Raw genomic sequence first — 19,726 nt, forward strand, 5'->3', positions numbered from 1 at the left:
CCTGTAATCCCAGCACTTTGGGAGGCTCAGGACACAGGATCTCTTGATCTCAGGAGTTAAAGGCCATCCTAGACAGTATGGAAAAACCCTGTCTCTACAAAAATATAAAAACTAGCCAGGCATGGTGGTGTGTACCTGTAGTGCAAGCTATTTTGGAGGCTGATGTTGAAGGATCACTTGAGCCTGGGAGGAGAGATTACAGTGAACGATGATCGTGCTACTTTATTCTAGCCTGAGTGACAGACTGAGACCCTATCTCAAAAAAAAAATTGCTTCAGTTTTTGGCCTACCCTATCTTCCTGGAAGCAGATAACACAGAAAGGCAATGGGCTTTTATTTATTTATTTATTTATTTATTTATTTATTTATTTATTTTTTCTAAGTATCAATCCTATCTTTATTAAAAATGTTGGCATTTGTTCATTATGGACTTTTTAATTAATTTTGATTTTTTAAAATATTGCATCAAAGGCCAGGCATGGTGGCTCACACCTGTAATCCCAGCACTGTGGGAGTTCAAGCGGGAGGATTGCTTGTGTTCAGCTTGAGACCAGCCTGGGCAAAATGGCAAGACTCCTTCTTTACAAAAAGTAGTTCTATGAGAACTATGATTTGATCCAGCAAAAATTAGTCTGGCTTGGTAACATGCTCCTGTAGTCCACCAAGGGAGGCTGAAATGGGAAGATGGTTTGAACCAGGGAGGTCAAGGTAAGCCGTGATCACGTCATTGCACTCACCCTGGGTATTTATTTATTTTTAAAGAGACATGTTTTCTCTCTGTTGCCCATGCTGGAGTGCAGTTGCATGATCACAGCTCAGTGTAACCTTGAACTCCTGGGCTCAGGCAATCCTCCCACTTCAGCTGGCTGAGTAGCTGAACTACAAGTGCATACCATGCCACCACACCTAGCTAATTTTTAATATTTTCATAGAGATTAGGTTTCACTATGTTGATCTGACTGGTCTCAAACTCCTGACCTTCAAGTGATCCTCCCACCTTGGCTACCTAAAGCAGTGGGATTATAGGTATGAGCCACCATGCTCAGCCTGACAATGGATTTTAAAACAATGGCAATGGAAACAACCTGGAGAGCAATGGTCCCCCTAATGATAAAAAATAATGCCTGTAGCCCTGATTTTATGGCATTACTACATTACATTGAAATTTACAAAAAATGAGGAGACCACCAGCAGAGATGTTGTGACCTCTGCTAGTGTACATACTTAGACCAGAAACAACTTGTTAACAGTTTTCATGAACATGAGAGACCAGGCATTGCCACCTACAACAAAGGAACACTCATATGGTACTTTCACCTGACATTTCTTTCTCATAGAAAACCAGAGCCTGGCTACTTTCCCCTCACTGTGGGTCACTAATTCTGGAACCAACCTCAGCCTGCATTCACTTATCACTCCAAATAAGTTGAGCAAACCATCCACCACTATTTGGAGATAGAGGTGGCCTTATCTGTCATCCATGTACTTTGCTCCACTAAAGGCACTGTGAAACAAACCTGGAACTGCTTCCAACACTCAGAAGGTGGAACTAATCTCCGTGCACTGGGTAACACCATTTTGGTGATACCCAGGGAACAACCAGATCTTGTACTGCTGGTTGCAGACAACCTCTAATTTTATGCCTTTTTTGCTGTGCTGTCATTGCTTCAGAAGTTACTACCCTCACCAGTGTTGGCTACACATCATTTGGTGGATCACCCTATCTCTTAAAATCTATACTCTACTGCTGACAAGGTATGTTTGGAAACAACATGCCACGGGTTCATCACAGGGAGACACATAACATGGGTCAGATTGGGAACAATGTGAACCACACCATTAACTATTTAGGTTTTCCAATCCTACTAACATAACCACAGACATCAACTCTGAGGTTAGCATCCCCCTCTTGTCTCTGCTACTGTTATCATCACCCAATATGGCTAAGCCAGACTCTAAGATACCACCTGTGACTCATAAATGCTTTCTAAGCCTTATGGGCCAACATTTTCTTCAAATTAGACAAAACCCACTATTATTAACTACTGCCAATCAAGGAAATAAAGCAATGGACCATGATCCTTTGAGTTCCATTTAAGGCATGCCCAGAGACAGCATATATCCAGTATTATAACCAAGATACTTGCGATTTATGCAATCAAATTAAAAATGCTGTAATTCAAAGACAATTACAACAAATATTAAAGGATTGCCAAAATAAAACTGTAATTTTAGTAATCCCTGGGATGATGATAAATGTAAACAACTATTGATGTATTTTCTTATTAATTATAATGTTCTTGCTTCCCTCTAGTACAAACCCCATTTATTAAGACTCTATACCGAACTTATTAATAAGTAGCCTTTGCTTTCCACATTTGGGTGGTTTTTCTTATTCCCACAGTATATTATTTGGGATACTCCAGAAAAATAACATTGGTCAGAAATTTTCCTTGAATATTTCTCACGCCTTTATGAATGGAAGTTTTGGTACTTTTAAATATTTGCAAAATTTCTAATAAATATAAACAAGTAGTTGTCAATTTGGATAGAGAAACTCCCATGCAGAGAGAAGTTAGAGTTCTTCATGGGATCGAATAGGTTTTTAGTAGAAATTTTCTTTGCTGTAAACCTCAGGAGCTATGAGAATATTGTACTAAGTGGCCAGGGGCATCATACTGTGGACTTCCTCTCTGGTGGCCAATTAATATAAACAAGTAAAGCAACATATACTACGTAATATTACCTGGGCCAAGGCACATCCGATAAATCAGGGACTATGACTAGCTTAAGAATTCTTCCATAATAACCTTCTCACAATATCAACTCCAAGTTTTACATAACACTCAATGGAAGCTGGTTCTACAACAATTGCAAGGCTGGCTGTCCATGGTAAATGATCAAAGCTTTTGAAGTTTACAGCAAAGATAATTTCTACTAAAAACATATTTGATCTCATGGAGAACTCTAACTGCTCTCTGGATGGGAATTTCTTTACCCAAATTGACAACTACTTGCTTATATTTATTAGAAATTTTGCAGGGTCCACCAAAACTGCCATTAATAAAGTCTTGGGAAATATTTGAGGAAAATTTATGACCAATGTTACTTTTCTTGAGTATCCCAAAGAATATACTGTGGGAATAACAATGGCCACCCAAATGTTTAAAACAAAGGCTATTTATTTCAGAGCTTGCTATAGTAAGAAAGTCAACCATTGTCATTTGTGTTTTGGCAGAGTCTCAAAGGCAAGCAGAACAGTGAGAAAGCTTTATAGGAGGAAAAGAAAGGCTACAAGCATACATTGAATAGAGATCATTGGCATGGGAAAGATGTAAGCAGGCTAACTAGAAGTGGATCATTCTGTGTGATTAGTTAGAGGTGCAAATTTGGTTGTCTCTGGTTGGACCTAAGTTGGATGCAGAGACTAAAATTAATAAGGCAGTCAGTTATTAATCAAGTCCTGGACATTTTGGGCTGACTGTTATTGAAATTATTGTTTATTTTCTTGGGTTGTAACTAAAGATAAAAATTTGACATCCTACAAATCTGACTTACAGCAGCCTAATGCTCTGGGCTGCTTATTGTAGTTAAGTGGTTTTGCTTCCTAGGCAGGTTGTTGAAGGTTGCGGGTCACTGTTTTATTTTTATATATGGTCCAACCATTGTCCATTTGTACATTCAATCTTTCAGTATACATCCCACCATACAGGAGATAGACACAAGAATGAGAAACCTGGTATCAAAGCTAACTTGGAGAGAAATTTATTGGTAACATCACACTACCACCTCCCAGGGGGTCACCCTTGAGGTTATTAAAGCTATACAAATGGACTTCCTAGAAAACGTTCCCTGGAATAGAAATGATGGAACGGGTGGCCTCCCAATGAAATTAGAACATCATCATAAACAGGGAAATAAATAGGCCAAATTTATAATACGATTGATAGTTATTTTTGAAATAATTTGGCTTACTTGTGAGGATCACATGGGCGAATACGCCACCATTCAGAATCTGTTTTGGTGCATGTATACATTAATAACTTTTAAAACTCTGCAGAGAGATACTATGAAGCTTACTCTAGACCCATGCAAACATTAGGATGCTATTTACTACTGGCAATCACCCAGAAACTCAAACAAGGCACACCAACACAAATAAGAAGAAACTTTCATTTGCCTAAACCTGCAGATATCTTAAGTCACAGCAACACATACAAAGACAAATTTAACTGCCTGCTGGACTTGCTTCTGCCAATCTGATTCTAGTACTATAGATAGCCAGGGACATGTAGCAAAGGGGTTATAATGTCACTTTATTGACCGAACAATTGAACAAATTAAAATCTGCTTTTTCTAATAGATTCCCCTGGTTTTCCTCCATTAAGTGGGCATATTGACTATGAAAGGGCTTTGAAATCCTTGTTTGTGCCCTTATAGGATTCTGTCTCCTTTATTTCTGGCTCCAGACTCAAGCATTGCAAAATAATATACAATTTTAATTGTAAGATAACATAGGACAGGCACGGTGGCTCACACCTATAATCCCAGCACTTTGGGAGGCCAAGGCAAGTGGATTACCTGAGGTCAGGAGTTCCAGACCAGCCTGCCTAACATGGTGAAACCCCGTTTCTACTAAAAATACAAAAAATTAGCCAGGCATGGTGGTGCGTGCCTGTAATCCCAGCTAGTTGGGAGACTGAGGCAGGAGAATCCTTGAACTTGGAAGGTGGAGGTTGCAGTGAGCTGAGTTTGCCCCATTGCACTCCAGCTTGGGCAACAAAAGCAAAATTTCATCTCAAAAAAAAAAAAAAAAAAAGATAACATTGAGCCAGAATATGTTATATGCATGAGCCAAAGATGGCTGCTGTATATTGATTCTACCAGTACGAAATTCAACTTTTTACACGTCCAATTGTTTTAAATATAAACCAATAAGTAGATTGTTAGCCATTTAGAGGCTGCCTTTCTTGCAATCCCTGTGAAACTACAATCATCTGCTAGCTATAGATAGGATAAACTCCAGGTGATGAAAACCCTAAGCTACTGCTGCCCTTCAGAGATCTCTGACCCAAAAAGTCTCTGTCTTGCTGCTGAGAGACATCACATAGATACATTAGCCATCTCTTTGATTCCCCTCCCTCTCTCCAGTTAGCTTGTCCTCTCGTTTTCTAGGTAGTGACCTCCCACCAACCTCTGGAACATCTCAGACTTTGATGAACCCCATGACCTTGTAAACCTGTCAGAGAATTAACCAAATAAAACTCATTGTATGCTTATACACTGTTGGTCAGAATGTAAACTAATAATAGTAAACACTATATATAATTCAACCACTGTAGAATGCAGTTTGGAGATTTCTCAAAGAACATAAATCACAACTACCATTCAATTCAATAATGACATTATTGGGTATACATCCAGAAGAAAAGAAATTCTACCAAAAAGGCACATACACTCATATGTTCTTTGCAGCCTCATTAACAATAGCAAAGACATGGAGTTTACTTGGGTGTCTATCATTGATATTGGCTAAGGAAAATGTGGTGCATGTATACCATGGAATACAACACAGACATGAAAACTAATGAAATCATGTCATTTGCAGCCACATGGATGCAGCTGGAGGCCATTATCCTAAGCGAATTTACACAGAACCAGAAAAGCAAATACCACATGTTCTCATTTATAAGTTGGAGCTAAACATTGGGTACTCATGGACATAAGGATGGCAACAATAGACACTGGGGGAATATTAAAAGCGGGAAGAATAGAGATGAGTATGAGTTGAAAAACTAACTGTTGAGTATTATGCTCACTACCTGGGTGACAGGATCATTTGTTTTCCAAACCTCAGCATCATGTAATACACCCATGTAACAAACCTGCATATGTATTCCCAGAATCTAAAATAAAAGTTGAAATTCTAAAATAAACAAACAAGCAAAAATTCATTGTGTGTTACTGAAAACTTGTGGTAATATATTTTTTTCTTGATCAGGCCCCAAATCTCTTGCACTCACTAGTTTCATATATTTTAATTCTACATATAAATTATACAAAAACATATTATTATTTTACATTGTCAGTATGTTTATTTACCCACATATTTATCCTTTCTATTACTGTTCAATTCTTGCAACTCTTCAGTTTCATATAAGAATCTTTCAGTATTTCCTCAGCGTGGGGGTACTGTTGTTCAATTTACTCAGTATTGTTTTCAGAACATGTATTTATTTTGCCTTCATTTTTGATGTACTATTTCAGTAAGTTTAGAATTCCACATTATCAGCTAGCAAATCATTAAATTCCGTAAGTGACAAAGTTGTATACAGTATAAGACTCACCTCTTTGCACTTTTCTTTTTCTGAAATCATTGCTCTTTAAGTCCTCATTGCCTTTATAGGTTTCTGATGCTGTATTGGTAGCCTTTGTTGTCATCAAAGAGTTTCTTTACCTAAATTTCTAGGATGGTTTTCACAGGGCTGCTACAATGAACTACACATTATTAGAAATGGAATTCTTTGATATCATTAGAATGACTTATTGGTATTCCATTTTTAGTACCATAATTTCTTTACTCTTTAGTTATTTAACATTCATATAGGTTTCAGCTCTGTTACATTAGAAAACATTATATAATAAAAGTTATTTTAGTTAAATATTTGCACATATAGCTTATTTTTTTAGAACATATTTCTAAAGGTAAAATTTTTAGTTTAGAGAATTGAAAAACTTCAAAGTCTCTAGAAATCACTGGACTCTAGGTTAGGAATATCTGTTGCTGAAGCTTAGAAATATCTTAGGTTTTTTGCACTTCCCACACTGAATAGGCCCTGGGCATAATAACTGCACTGGACTCCACAGAGCTGAAACTGGATATGTATATATGGGATTGCTTCTCCAATTGGAGACAGAGATAGTGAAACTTTGTGACTGTAGCCAGTTATTTTCCCTTTCCATAAGCAAGTGTAAAAAAAAAGTATACTCCCAGAATTTTTACAAGATATTAAGAAAGACCACATGTAATAAATGTTTGCAGCGAGGTACAAACATCAATAGAGAGAGGGTCAGTAGTGGTAAGCTGAGTTGTAGTAGTTGGGTGTGTTAGAAAGTTAGTGTTTTCCCTCTACCTTTCTTCCTCTCTCTCTCCCCCCAACTTCTAAAAACAACCTGCTTGCGCTCTTCAGTGTTTTCTTTCTTACTCACTGCTGTCGTGCTACTCTCAGTTGGAATGCTTTTCTCATTCTTGTCCTTTTGGTAAATACCTACCCACTCATCTTTTTAAACATCTTCTCTTTTATGAAGCCTTTTCTGCATCTACAGGTAGAACTGATCCTGCCATCCACTGAATTCTTTACAAACTTCTAGAAAATTTGGCTTCACTTTTTTTTTGACTCCAATTTTTACATTGGGTGCTCCTGGATGACAAAGAAATTAACTCTGTAACTTCTGCGTAGATGACCAGTGTTTGTTGAATGCATGAATAAGGAGATCAGGGTTGGATCTGCTCAAAAATACTGGAGTAATAGAGCAAAACAGAGCAGGTAACATCCTTTAACACTGGGTATCTCAACTGACCCTCACGAAAGCTCTATTAAAGGAGCAGGTGATTGACAGGTCATTATGGAGAGAAAGAATTAAGCAAATTTTTAAGAGTTTTAGTGGCTTTCCCACTAAAGCCTGGGGTACTGGGAAAGTTTGGGCTGGGAATGTTGGGCTTTTCAAGCTTGTTCGAAGCTCCCTAATTGGTACTAACTGCCAGGCATTCAGACCCTCTAGGAAAGAGTTCTTACTATCTCACAACTTTAAGAGAGCAGTTAGACACATAAATGGAGAAAGTGATAGAAGAGACAGGGTCAAGGATGGGGATTCTACCCTTCCAGAGACCACGAACATTTTCCTTGAAACTGTTTTGGGAAAATGCGAATCTCAATGATATTTCAGAATTTTCAGAATCTATTAAGTGCTTGGAACTCTGTGTAGAAGCCTTCTAATCGTACCTTAAATCTGAGTAGTTATTATTATTTCCATTTTTATTCCCTAACCATCTACTCTAAGCTTCTTGTTCCACCCTACCAGTTTCCGTTCTGCTAGTGCTCTCCTTTGGTGCAGAACCACCGCATCCACTTTCTCCGGCCCAGGGGAGGTGCGGGGCGGGGCGAGATCGCCTTGCCGCAGAGCCGGTCTGCGCCTGCGCGGACTGCGGCAGAGGGCGGGGTGTGAGAAGCAGAGTACACTGAGACTAGCATTCATTGCTGGCCAGTGCCTGCCTTTTTCACCACCTCTAATTTCAGCTTCAGCAAGTTGCTTGGAACTTTGGTTCTGGCAGCAGCAGCAACAGAATTACCGCTAGCGGCAGTTTTGTGCCGAGGCACCTACACACCTCCAGTCCAGTCCTCTCTGCCAGATCTACGCGCCGGTCGGCAGGACCATGTCTCTGGTAAGCCAGAATTCGCGCCGCCGCCGCCGCCGCGGTGCAAAGGCCACTGCGCACAACAGCGAAATCCAGGCCCCTAATGCCCCCGGGCTCCCCGGTGATGTGGCAGGCTCAGACGTCCCCCAGGGTTCCATCGACTCCCAGATCCTCCAGGGCCTCTGTGCCTCTGAGGGCCCAAGCACCTCCGTTCTGCCCACCTCCGCTGAGGGTCCAAGCACCTTTGTGCCGCCTAACATCTCTGAGGCCTCAAGCGCCTCCGGGCAGCCCACCGTCTCTGAGGGAACTGGCACCTCCGTGCTGCCCACCCCCAGTGAGGGCCTAAGCACCTCTGGGCCTCCCACCATGTCTAAGGGGCTGTGCACATCTGTGACGCTTGCCGCCTCGGAGGGCCAGAACACCTCCAGGCTGCCCACTTCCTCTGAGGAACCGAGCACCTCCCTGCCGCCCACCGTCTCTGAGAGACCGAGCACCTCCGTGCCGCCCACCCCTGGTGAGGGAACGAGCACCTCCGTGCCGCCCACCGCCTTTGAGGGACCGAGCACCTCCGTGGTGTCCACCGTTGCTGATGGACCGAGCACCTCCGTGCCGCCCACCCCTGGTGAGGAAGCGAGCACCTCCGTGTCGCTCACCGCCACTGAGGGCCTGAGCATCTCCGTGCCGGCCACTCCTGATGAGGGACTGAGCACCTCCGTGCCGCCCAACGTCCCTGAGGGCCTGAGCACTTCCGTGCCGCCCACCCCTGATGAGGGACCGAGCACCTCCGTGCCGGCCACCTCTAATGAGGGACCGAGCACCTCCGTGCTGCCTGCCGCCTCTGACAAACAAAGCACCTCGTTAGTGCCCACCTTCAGTAAGGGATCAAGCACCTCCGTGCTACCCACCGCCACTGAGGGCCTGAGCACCTCCGTGCAGCCCACTCCTGGTGAGGGACTGAGCATCTCCGTGCCTCCCACCCCTGGTGAGGGACTGAGCATCTCCGTGCCTCCCACCCCTGGTGAGGGACTGAGCACCTCTGTGCCTCCCACTGCCACCGACGGCCCGAGCACCTCCGTGCCGCCCACTCCCAGTGAGGGACCGAGCAACTCCGTGCCACCCACAGCCTCTGAGGGACCGAGCAGCTCCGTGCTGCCCACCCCTGGTGAGGGAAAGAACACCTCTGTGCTGCCCACCGCCTCTGAGGGACCAAGCACCTCCATGGTCCCCACCCCTTATGAGGGACCAAGCCCCTCCGTGCTGGCCAACCCTGGTGAGGGACCGAGCACCTCCTTGCTGCCCACCGTCTCTGATGGACAAAGCACCTCCTTCCTGCCCACCCCTAGTAAGGGATCAAGCACCTCCGTGCCACCCGCCACCACTGAGGGCTTGAGCACCTCTGTGCAGCCTAGTCATGGTGAGGGACCGAGCACCTCCGTGCCGCCCACCCTTGGTGAAGGACTGTGCACCTCTGTGCCTTCCACTGCCACTGAGGGATTGAGCATCACCGTGCCGCCTACTCCTGGTGAGGGACCAAGTACCCTAGTGCAGCCCACCGCCTCCAACGGACCGGGAAGCTCCGTGCTGCCCACCCCTGGTGAGGGCCCGAGCACACTGTTTAGCTCAAGTGCTTCTATGGACCGGAACCCCTCCAAGTGCTCTGTTGTTTTGCCAAGCCCTGGGGAATCCAAGGCCTCTGTGGACTCAGACTCTGAGTGTCCTAAGGGTGCAGAAGGCCCTATAGAGTTCCAGGTCCTGAGAGACTGTGAGAGCCCCAACTCTATTACTATTATGGGCCTCAGTACTTCCCGGGTTGCAATTACCCTGAAGCCCCAGGACCCTATGGAACAGAATGTAGCTGAGCTGTTGCAGTTCCTGCTGGTGAAGGATCAGAGCAAGTACCCTATCCGGGAGTCTGAAATGCGGGAATATATTGTTAAAGAATATCGCAACCAGTTTCCTGAGATACTCAGGCGAGCAGCAGCCCACCTGGAGTGCATTTTTAGGTTTGAATTGAGAGAACTTGACCCTGAGGCACACACCTACATTCTGCTCAACAAACTGGGACCTGTGCCCTTTGAAGGGTTAGAAGAGAGCCCAAATGGGCCAAAGATGGGCCTCCTTATGATGATTCTAGGCCAAATATTCCTGAATGGCAACCAAGCCAAGGAGGCTGAGATTTGGGAAATGCTCTGGAGGATGGGGGTGCAGCGGGAAAGGAGGCTTTCCATTTTTGGGAACCCAAAGAGACTTCTGTCTGTGGAGTTTGTATGGCAGCGTTACTTAGACTACAGGCCAGTAAGTGACTGTAAGCCAGTGGAGTATGAGTTTTTCTGGGGCCCAAGATCCCACATAGAAACCACCAAGATGAAAATTCTGAAGTTCATGGCTAAAATATATAACAAAGATCCTATGGATTGGCCAGAGCAATACAACGAAGCTCTGGAAGAAGATGCAGCCAGAGCGTTTGCTGAGGGTTGGCAGGCCCTCCCTCACTTTAGGAGGCCCTTTTTTGAGGAAGTTGCTGGAGAGGTAGCATCCCCTGATTCAGAGGTTTCCAACTATTCCTCAAAATATCCCCCACATTCATGGCCTGAGTCAAGATTGGAGAGCAAGGCGAGGAAGTTGGTACAGTTATTTCTGCTTATGGATTCAACTAAGCTGCCTATACCAAAGAAAGGAATTCTGTACTACATTGGCAGAGAGTGCAGCAAAGTGTTCCCTGACCTCCTGAATCGTGCTGCCCGCACCCTGAACCATGTGTATGGGACAGAGCTAGTGGTACTTGATCCCAGGAATCACTCCTATACCCTGTACAACCGAAGGGAGATGGAAGAAACTGAGGAGATTGTAGACAGTCCAAACAGGCCTGGCAACAACTTTTTGATGCAGGTCCTAAGTTTCATCTTTATAATGGGCAACCATGCCAGGGAGTCTGCAGTCTGGGCCTTTCTAAGAGGCTTAGGGGTTCAATCTGGGAGAAAGCATGTGATTACTTGCAGATATTTGAGTCAGCGCTACATAGACAGTTTACGAGTTCCAGACAGTGATCCAGTGCAATATGAGTTTGTGTGGGGTCCTAGAGCCCGTCTGGAAACTTCCAAGATGAAAGCCCTGCGATATGTGGCCAGAATCCACAGAAAGGAGCCACAGGACTGGCCACAGCAGTACAGGGAGGCAATGGAAGATGAGGCCAATAGAGCTGACATTGGGCACAGGCAATTCTTTGTTCACAACTTCAGGTAGAGGAATGCATGGCAGTCAGAGGGGCCTTGCAAGGAGGGGTCTTACAGCCTAAGTCTCAAGTATTGGGCGGGGGTGGGGGGCTGGGGGGTTACATATTGTATTTGGTATTTGTGTTCCAGTTCTATTTATGTCTTCTCATGTTTAGTTCTTGTGTGGTGTCTTGAAATGTTTCAACTGTTTTAATATACTGTCTGACTGGGTAAATGCGATTGACAACTTGCTGTCTCTGTTGTATTTTGGTATGAGTTTTGATAGCTTTATAAAATGTTTTGGAAATATTTCCATCTTGTTGCATTATCTAGAAGAGAATATATAGCATATAGCTATAGATATAGGCTTTTCCTTGAGAGTTTGAACAAATTTGCCAGTAAAATAATCTAGCTTAAAGTGATTAACAAACAAATATAGCAACAACTGAAAAAGCACTCTAAATTGTGGCTGGCTTCCCTTTCTGTCTGCTATTGTATAAAGAATACTGATGTTTACCTGTATTTGCTTTGCTGTATTAAAATGTAATGAAAAATAAAGGATTAATAAAGAAAGATAATGCTAATACACTGATTTATTCAACTGCTTTTATATAATGAGCACAGTTATGTGCCCTATTTATACAAGTAAAAAATGTTTACAAGATATAGTACCTGCCCAAGACTTCAGGGACTGGATAGGGTACAGAGGGAGGTCATTTAAACAAGCAATTTATTATGGTGTACTATGTGCTACAGTAGACTAATAGTGCTATGGTAGTTAAAAAGAGGCACACTTGCCCAATTCCTGGGGTGTTCAAGGTGGTCCTTAAGGAATATGGTGGGTTTGTGGGGTGGGGACAAAATGGGATCCTTTTTTTTCTGAGATGGAGTCTCATTCTGTTGCCTAGGTTGGAGTGCAGTGACACAGTCTCGGCTCACTGCAACCTCCACCTCCAGAGTTCAAGCAATTCTCCTGCCTCAGTCTCTTGAGTAGCTGGGACGACAGGTGTGTGCCACCACACCCAGCTACTTTTTATATTTTTAGTAGAGATGGGGATTTACTATGTTTGCCAGGCTGATCTTGAATTCCTGACCTCATGATCTGCCTGCCTCAGCCTCCCAAAGTGCTGGGATTACAGGCATGAGGCACCACACCTGGCCAAGATGGGGTCCTTAATACAATCGTGAATTAAACCGATTCAAGGCTGGATTTCAGTCTTCGTAATTGCTGGTCGGAGAAAAAGTCAAAGATGTAAGGCCAGAGGACAGAGGGTATAGTGGCATCAATGGTTTCAATAAGATTCATGAGCCAGCTTTCTCTAAGTTATGCTGTGGTTTTTTAAAAACTACCCAAATCTCAGAGGTTGATGACAACAAAATTTTGGGCTTATTTTATATCCTCTTCATGGGCTTTCTGTGATTCTATTTATATTGTCTTCATTCAGACAACCAGGCTAAAGGAGTAAATCATATATGGGACATCTGTTCTTGTGGCAGAGGTAAAAGAGCCATAGTGGAACCATGTGATAGTTTTCAAAGCTTATGCTCAGATATGGCACATTATTGTCATAAGCCACTGGCAAAAACAAGTCACATGGCAAGCTTTATGCCAATGGAATGGGAAGTGTACTCTTTCTACAGGCCCAGTGGAGAGGAAGAACATATATTTTTGAATAAACAAAAGTATACCATATAAGAATTTGGCTTTAGTTATGAGTGAGATGGAAAACTATTTAAGGATTTTGATCTGAGAAATGGCAGGAAACCACTTAGTTTTGACAGGATTCTTTTGGCTCTCGAATTGAAAAACTAAAAAGGGTGGGGAGGGCAGAAACTCTAATTTTAGCATAGTAGTTTCTTGGTATACCTATGAAAAGAGGTGTTATTTTCTGAACAAAATTGCATTTAAAGAAATTGAAGTCAGAAAGCCTGTTATCTTTTTAAAAACACCTTGGAAATCAAACTCCATGGTATCAAGGTTAAAGGGCATTAGAACGTGGTAGTAAAAGCATGCAGTCTAGAGTCAAAGTGCCTAGGTGCAAATCCTGGCTCTCTCTGATACTAGAGATGAGACCTAAGGCAAGTTACTTAACCCCTTTGTGGCTCCATTTTTTTCATCTGTAAAATTGGCATAATAATTTCACCTATACCATACTGTTGGAGATTAAATATGTTAACGTGTAAAACACAACAGCACTTCACGTGTAGTTAGCAATATATAAGTGACATTGTTGTAGGTTGATTTTTTCCAGGAATGGGACTGTGAAGTGATTTCCTTGCAGAAATTTTATTGGGGAGTGTCTTGGGCTCAAAACCTGTGGGGAAGCAAGAGAAGCAGAATTGTGTAGAGGGAGAAATCGAGCAGTGATTCCGTCACAGCAAATAAATTAGCTGATTCTATAGGGAGCTCTGGAGTGAGTGTGGTCCTGCAGAGTTGTTCCAAATTAAGAAAAGGATACCAAAGTTTTAGCCCACCATACTGACCAGTCATTGGATGCAAACTGCCTCCTGGTACAGGGCTATGACTTTTTGAGAGTCAGTTCTTTTCAGCTAAATGTAATCCCTGAGAAAGATACTCAGCTGAAAACACAGCAGCTGTTATCACCCTCAAGAGCTGGAGGAATGAGCACTGTAATCCTGAAGAGTAGAGGCATCTGGCTAATACATCACAATATCCATTACAGTTGTTGCTGTTTTTGTTGGTTTCTTTTCCCTCTCCCTCCTCCTCTTTAATAATATTTCTTCCTCTCCTTTTTTCTCTTCTTCATTATCCTCATCCTCTTCCACTTCCCCCTTTCCACCTTCTCCTCCTTGTTATCACTATTACTATTGTTATAATTTAAAAGAATTACATACCTTCTTATCATATTATTGCTATTATTGTTTTTATTATCTATAAAGATTACATATATTCTCATTGTTCTGCCTGGGCTGTAACACCCATATCACTGAATCGTTTTACTCTTGGCACAAACTTCCTGAAAGGCTCTGCTAATAGAGCTTCATTTACCTCTTAAATTCTGTATCAGTTTTCTATTATTTTCATGCATCTTAGTAGACTTGTGTGTTGTCAAATTGTTTCCAGAAGATATTACCTAAGCAAGTTTCTTAATTGGTTGTTTGTCATTTAAATATTGCAAAGTATTTTTATTTCAGATAAACTTGATCAACATGCACAAACATTTAGAATATCCCACTAAAGACAATCAGGGAAGAAAATAGGTTTTTTCATGCATTTCTCTCAAAATCAGCCATTTTGGTTTCAGGAAATGTCTGATTAAATGTCTTTGTTCAAATGCACCTGTTAGATTAGGATGCAAACTTTTGTTTTAAGATTCCATGTGCTCAGTGGCAGGTCATGTTCTCATGATCAAATGAATGTGTACTATTTTGTTAAAAACTGTCTTGTCATTCTTCATTAAGGTAATTATTGAACTGTGTAGTCAAACCCTTTCAAAGAGCAATAGTCAATGTGACTTACTCACTGCAGTGCCCATCTGTGATGGAATGTAAAAGCTTCTAAATTTCACAGAATTCTCCTCTCTTTACATAGAGAGAAATCATGGGTGGGACTCTGGTGATTGTCTTCATATTGTTGTTCAATCTTGTCAATGAATGGTTCTATAAGATTTCCCATTTTGCCTAAGAAATTATGTAGCCACTTAATCCAATCTAACTAAATGCTAAAGTTCTCTAGGTGATCCACATATCTCAAATGATGACTCATCAAAATTGGTTAAAAACAATTATTTCCCCAAACTTGAATTTGAGATACAGTCTTAAAAATTGGTAGATGGAAAAGAAAAGATGATTCTGGAAATTCAGAACTGTGGTCCTTTGTTGATAGAGTGAATAGTGGAAAAGCAGTTATTTTGAGATGAATGTGGGGTTTTGTTTGTTTGTTTTGTTTTGTTTTTTGATGAGTGAGATAACTTTGCTCTGTCTTCCTGGATTAGAATATTTCAAGTAGTGACAGTGATAGAAATTAGGTATGGGAATGGAAGTCAATCATATTTTGATGAAAATATGTGAGGCACTAAAATACCCAGTTCTGAGATAATCATTTAAAATGTAAAAACTACTTTAAAAGGCTAACAAGAAGAAAAAAAAAACAATAGCTAAGGTATGAAAGGAAATAAATTAGAAGAACCAAGTTTGTTTCAGTGCATTTGCTAAAGTTGAAAAGCAATTATTGTTTCTACTGCTTTCTTCCTTGGAAATGTTATTATTAACATTCAATATTTAACTGAAATTATCTATTAAGTGTGCTCAGATTTAAAGGATTATTTTTGCTAGCAGAAATCAGAAGAGTACCCTGTCCAGCAGAAGCCAAACTCCTTGAAAGAATGTTTATTCTTGATATCTTCTATTTCTCTTCTACTATTTATTTCTGAACTCAATATAATTAGGTTTTTCTTACACCAATCAACTGCAACTGCTTGTCTCAATGTGTACAGTGGCCTACATATAAATTGATAAATCTACCGATCTTTTATCAGACATTACTTCATCAGTGGATTCTGACATAGTTAATATTTTTTCCCTCTTTTATATATTTTGCACATGTGAAATACTCTCCTGGCTTTCCTCCTGCCTTTCTTCTTACTGCTTCATCTCCTTTACAGGTTCCTCTCCTCTCAGAATTCTAAAAATACTCCAGGATCAGTCTTTGAACTTATTTACTTTTTTCCTGTTTATATGCTCTCCTTAATCTCATCCATTTATTTCCTAGATTTAAAAAATATTTTATATGCTGAAGAGCCCAGAATTTGTAACTCAAGTCTCAGAGTATGTACCCCTATTCTGAATTTCTCTCACGTTCAATTCTTTTCTCAGATTTTTCACTTGGATGTCCAGCATGCACTAAACTCTAACATGCCCAGATCTGAACTTCTGGTATTTATTTACAAACCTGTTCCTTCTACAGATTTTCTCACCTTAATCAATGACCAGTTCATTCTTAGAATTGCTCAGCATAAAAGCTTGAGCACATATTTAACTGCTTTTTCTTTCATTTTCAGGATATTAGAAAAAAAATATTGTGTCAGCAAAGTATGATGGCTCTGCTCCCAAAATAAGTTGAGAAACTGATAATATCTTATCAACTCCAGCATTACTACTATGCCCATATCTCACCTGTATTATTGCAGTGGGCTTAGAATTTGTCTTCCTACTTCTAACCTAGTATATTTATTTTTAGCACAGTAGCCAGAGGAATTCTGTAAGAATGCATTTAACTTGTAGGTGTGACTTATTTTGCTTACGTTAGACACCTTAGCAATATGATCTAGACTGCAATTTCTTTTCTGACTTTATGTCTTATTTTCCTCCCCACTACTGTTATTCAATTTGTTTTTTGACCAAGTCTGACAAACTACTACCTCAGGGCCTTTAAACTTTCTGTTCTCATTGCTTGGAATACCTCAAATAAATGCATGACACATTCATCTCTTTTCTGCTTTTGCTAAAACTACACTACTTAGTAAGTACATTCTATTCAATATTAATTATATAACCTTCCTCCTTGCTTTACTTTTTCTAGTGCAATCATTATCAATAATATAATTTAAAACATCAATTTTTGCCTTTGCTGATATTTTTTCTAGCTACTTCATTAGCCTCTCCTATGTATTATTTCTATATTTCCAGTTTATATGGTTTCACCTTGATTTTTTTCTACCTCCTGTAGATTAAAGCTTGGATGACAGATTTTCAACCCATCTTTGTTTACAATATGTGTATTTAGAGATAGAAATTTCTTTTTCTCACTGCTTCTTGTAGCATCTCATAAAATATTGTCTCCACTTATCCATCTTAAAATTTATTCTTATGAATATAAACTACACATATAAACTTGTGTATGAATAAAAACACACAAAAGTATCTCTATATACTACTTCTATGTGATATATACACAGGTATTTGAATGAAAAAATATACTTCTTATTCAGAATTGCAATGACATCATTTGTTCTTTTTTATTAATAAATAATATTTGTACATACTTATGGGATACATATGATATTTTGTTACATGCATAGGATGTGTAACGATCAAGTCAGAATACTTACGATATCGACTACAATTATTTATTATTTCTATGGGTTGAGAACATTTCAAGTCCTCACATCCAGCTACATTGGAATGTACTTAATTTTTTTATTAACTATAGTCACCCTACTTTACTATTAAACATTATAACTTTGTCCTTCTATTCAACTGTATGTTTGTAACCATTAACCGACATTTGTTCACTCCCTCACACACACATCTACATCTATCCCAACCTCTGTTAAATATAATTCTACTTTCTCCCTCCATGAGATCACCTTTAACTCGCACATATGAGTACATGAGATATCTGTATTTCTGTGTCATAACATTATGTTATTTCACTTAACATAATGACTTTCAGTTTCATCCAAATTGCTACAAATGATATTATTTATTTTTCATGGCCAAATAGCATTCCATTTTGCAAATATGCAACATTTTCTTCATACACTCATCCATTGAAGGGCACTTAGTTTGATTCCATATCATGGCTGTTGTGAATACTGCTGAAATAAACATGGAGATTCAAAGGGACTCGTGTTTATTGAATCTCCATGTTTATTTCAGCAGTATTCACAGCAGCCATGATATGGAATCAGTTAACTATAGAATTATTTCTGGGTTATGCATTCTCTTTCATTGGTCTATGTGTCTGCTTTTATACTAATACCATGCTGATTTGGTTACTATAGCCTTATAATATCTTTTGAAATCAGGTAGTGTGATTCCTTCAGCTTTGTATTGTTCAGGATTACTTTGTTTATTCAGGCCTTTTCTTGGTTCCATACAAATCTAAGGATTTTTTTTTCTATATTTGTAAGAAATGTCACTGGTATTTTGACAGAGTTTGCATTGAATCTGGACATTCCTTTGGGTAGTATGGTAATTTAAAAAATATCAATTATTCTGATTTATGAGCATGGAATGTTCGATAGTTTGTATGCTTGTCTCCTCCAAATCTCATGCTGAAATTTAATCCTCAATGTTGGAGGTGGGCCTAATGGAAAGTGTTTTGATCATGAAGGTAAATCTCTCATGAATAGATTAATACTCTCCCAGGAGAGGGCATGTGAGTGAGGTTTTACTCTATTAGCTCCTAGGAGAGCTGGTTATTAAACAAACAAACAAACAAACAAACAAACAAAAAATGGCACCGTCCCCCTCTCTCATGCTTCCTTTCATGCCATGTAATCTCTGCACAAGCCAGCTCTCCTTCTCTTTTCCCTTTCTTTCTCCATGAATGGAATCATCTCAAGGCCCTTGGAAGGTGCAGATACTGGTGGCAAGCTTCTTGTACAGCCTATAGAACCATGATTCAAATAAATCTTTTATCTTTATAAGTAACACAGACTGAGGTGTTCCTTTATAGAAACACAAACAAACTAAAACAAGATGTCTTTCTATTTATGTCTTTGTTAATTTCCTTTCTTCAGTGTTTTGTAGTTTTCCCTGTAGAGATCTTTCACCTTCTTAGTTAAATTTATTCCTAGGAATTTTATTTTTTGTAAATTTTGTAAATTGGATATTTTCAATTAATTTTTCAGATAGTTAATTGTTGGTGTGCAGAATAGCTATTGATTTTATATGTTGATTTTCTATTCTGCAACTTTATTGAACTTATCAGTTTTTTTTTATGGAGCCTTTAGGTTTTGCTAAATGTGAGATCATTTCATCTGCAAAAACAGATTATTTGTCTTCCTCTTTTTCAATTTGGATACCTTTCATGTCTTTCCATGGCCTGATTGCTCTGACTAAGATTTCTAGTACTATGTTTAATAAGACTAGTGACAGTGGGGTGCACATCTTTGTCTAGTTTCAGTTCTTAGAGGTAAGATTTTCAGCTTTTCCTTGTTCAGTATTATGTTAGCGGTGGGTTTGTCATATATGGCCTTTATTATGTTGAGTTATGTTCTTTCTATGCCTCATTTGTTTTGAACTTATTATAATAAAGAGATATTAAATTTCGTGAAATAATTTATCTGTATCTAATGGATAATACAATTTTCATCATTCTATTGATTTGATGCATCATGTTTATTGATTT

General features: G+C 40.1%; 1 protein-coding gene across 1 annotated transcript; it reads left to right on the forward strand.

The window, feature by feature from the left end:
* Positions 1-8,204: 8,204 nt before the first annotated feature.
* MAGEE1 (MAGE family member E1) lies at positions 8,205-11,777 on the forward strand. The gene has a single exon (XM_010347362.3). It carries the CDS (start codon positions 8,435-8,437, stop codon positions 11,657-11,659), a length of 3,225 nt encoding a protein of 1,074 aa, XP_010345664.2. The 5' UTR covers positions 8,205-8,434; the 3' UTR covers positions 11,660-11,777.
* Positions 11,778-19,726: the final 7,949 nt, after the last annotated feature.

This window comes from Saimiri boliviensis, chromosome X (assembly GCF_048565385.1).
Source record: "Saimiri boliviensis isolate mSaiBol1 chromosome X, mSaiBol1.pri, whole genome shotgun sequence".
NCBI classification, from domain to species: Eukaryota; Metazoa; Chordata; class Mammalia; order Primates; family Cebidae; genus Saimiri; species Saimiri boliviensis.

Bases quoted from the DNA above. Each gene is read 5' to 3' on its own strand.
- MAGEE1 (XM_010347362.3), top strand. From the start codon at position 8,435: ATGTCTCTGGTAAGCCAGAATTCGCGCCGCCGCCGCCGCCGCGGTGCA.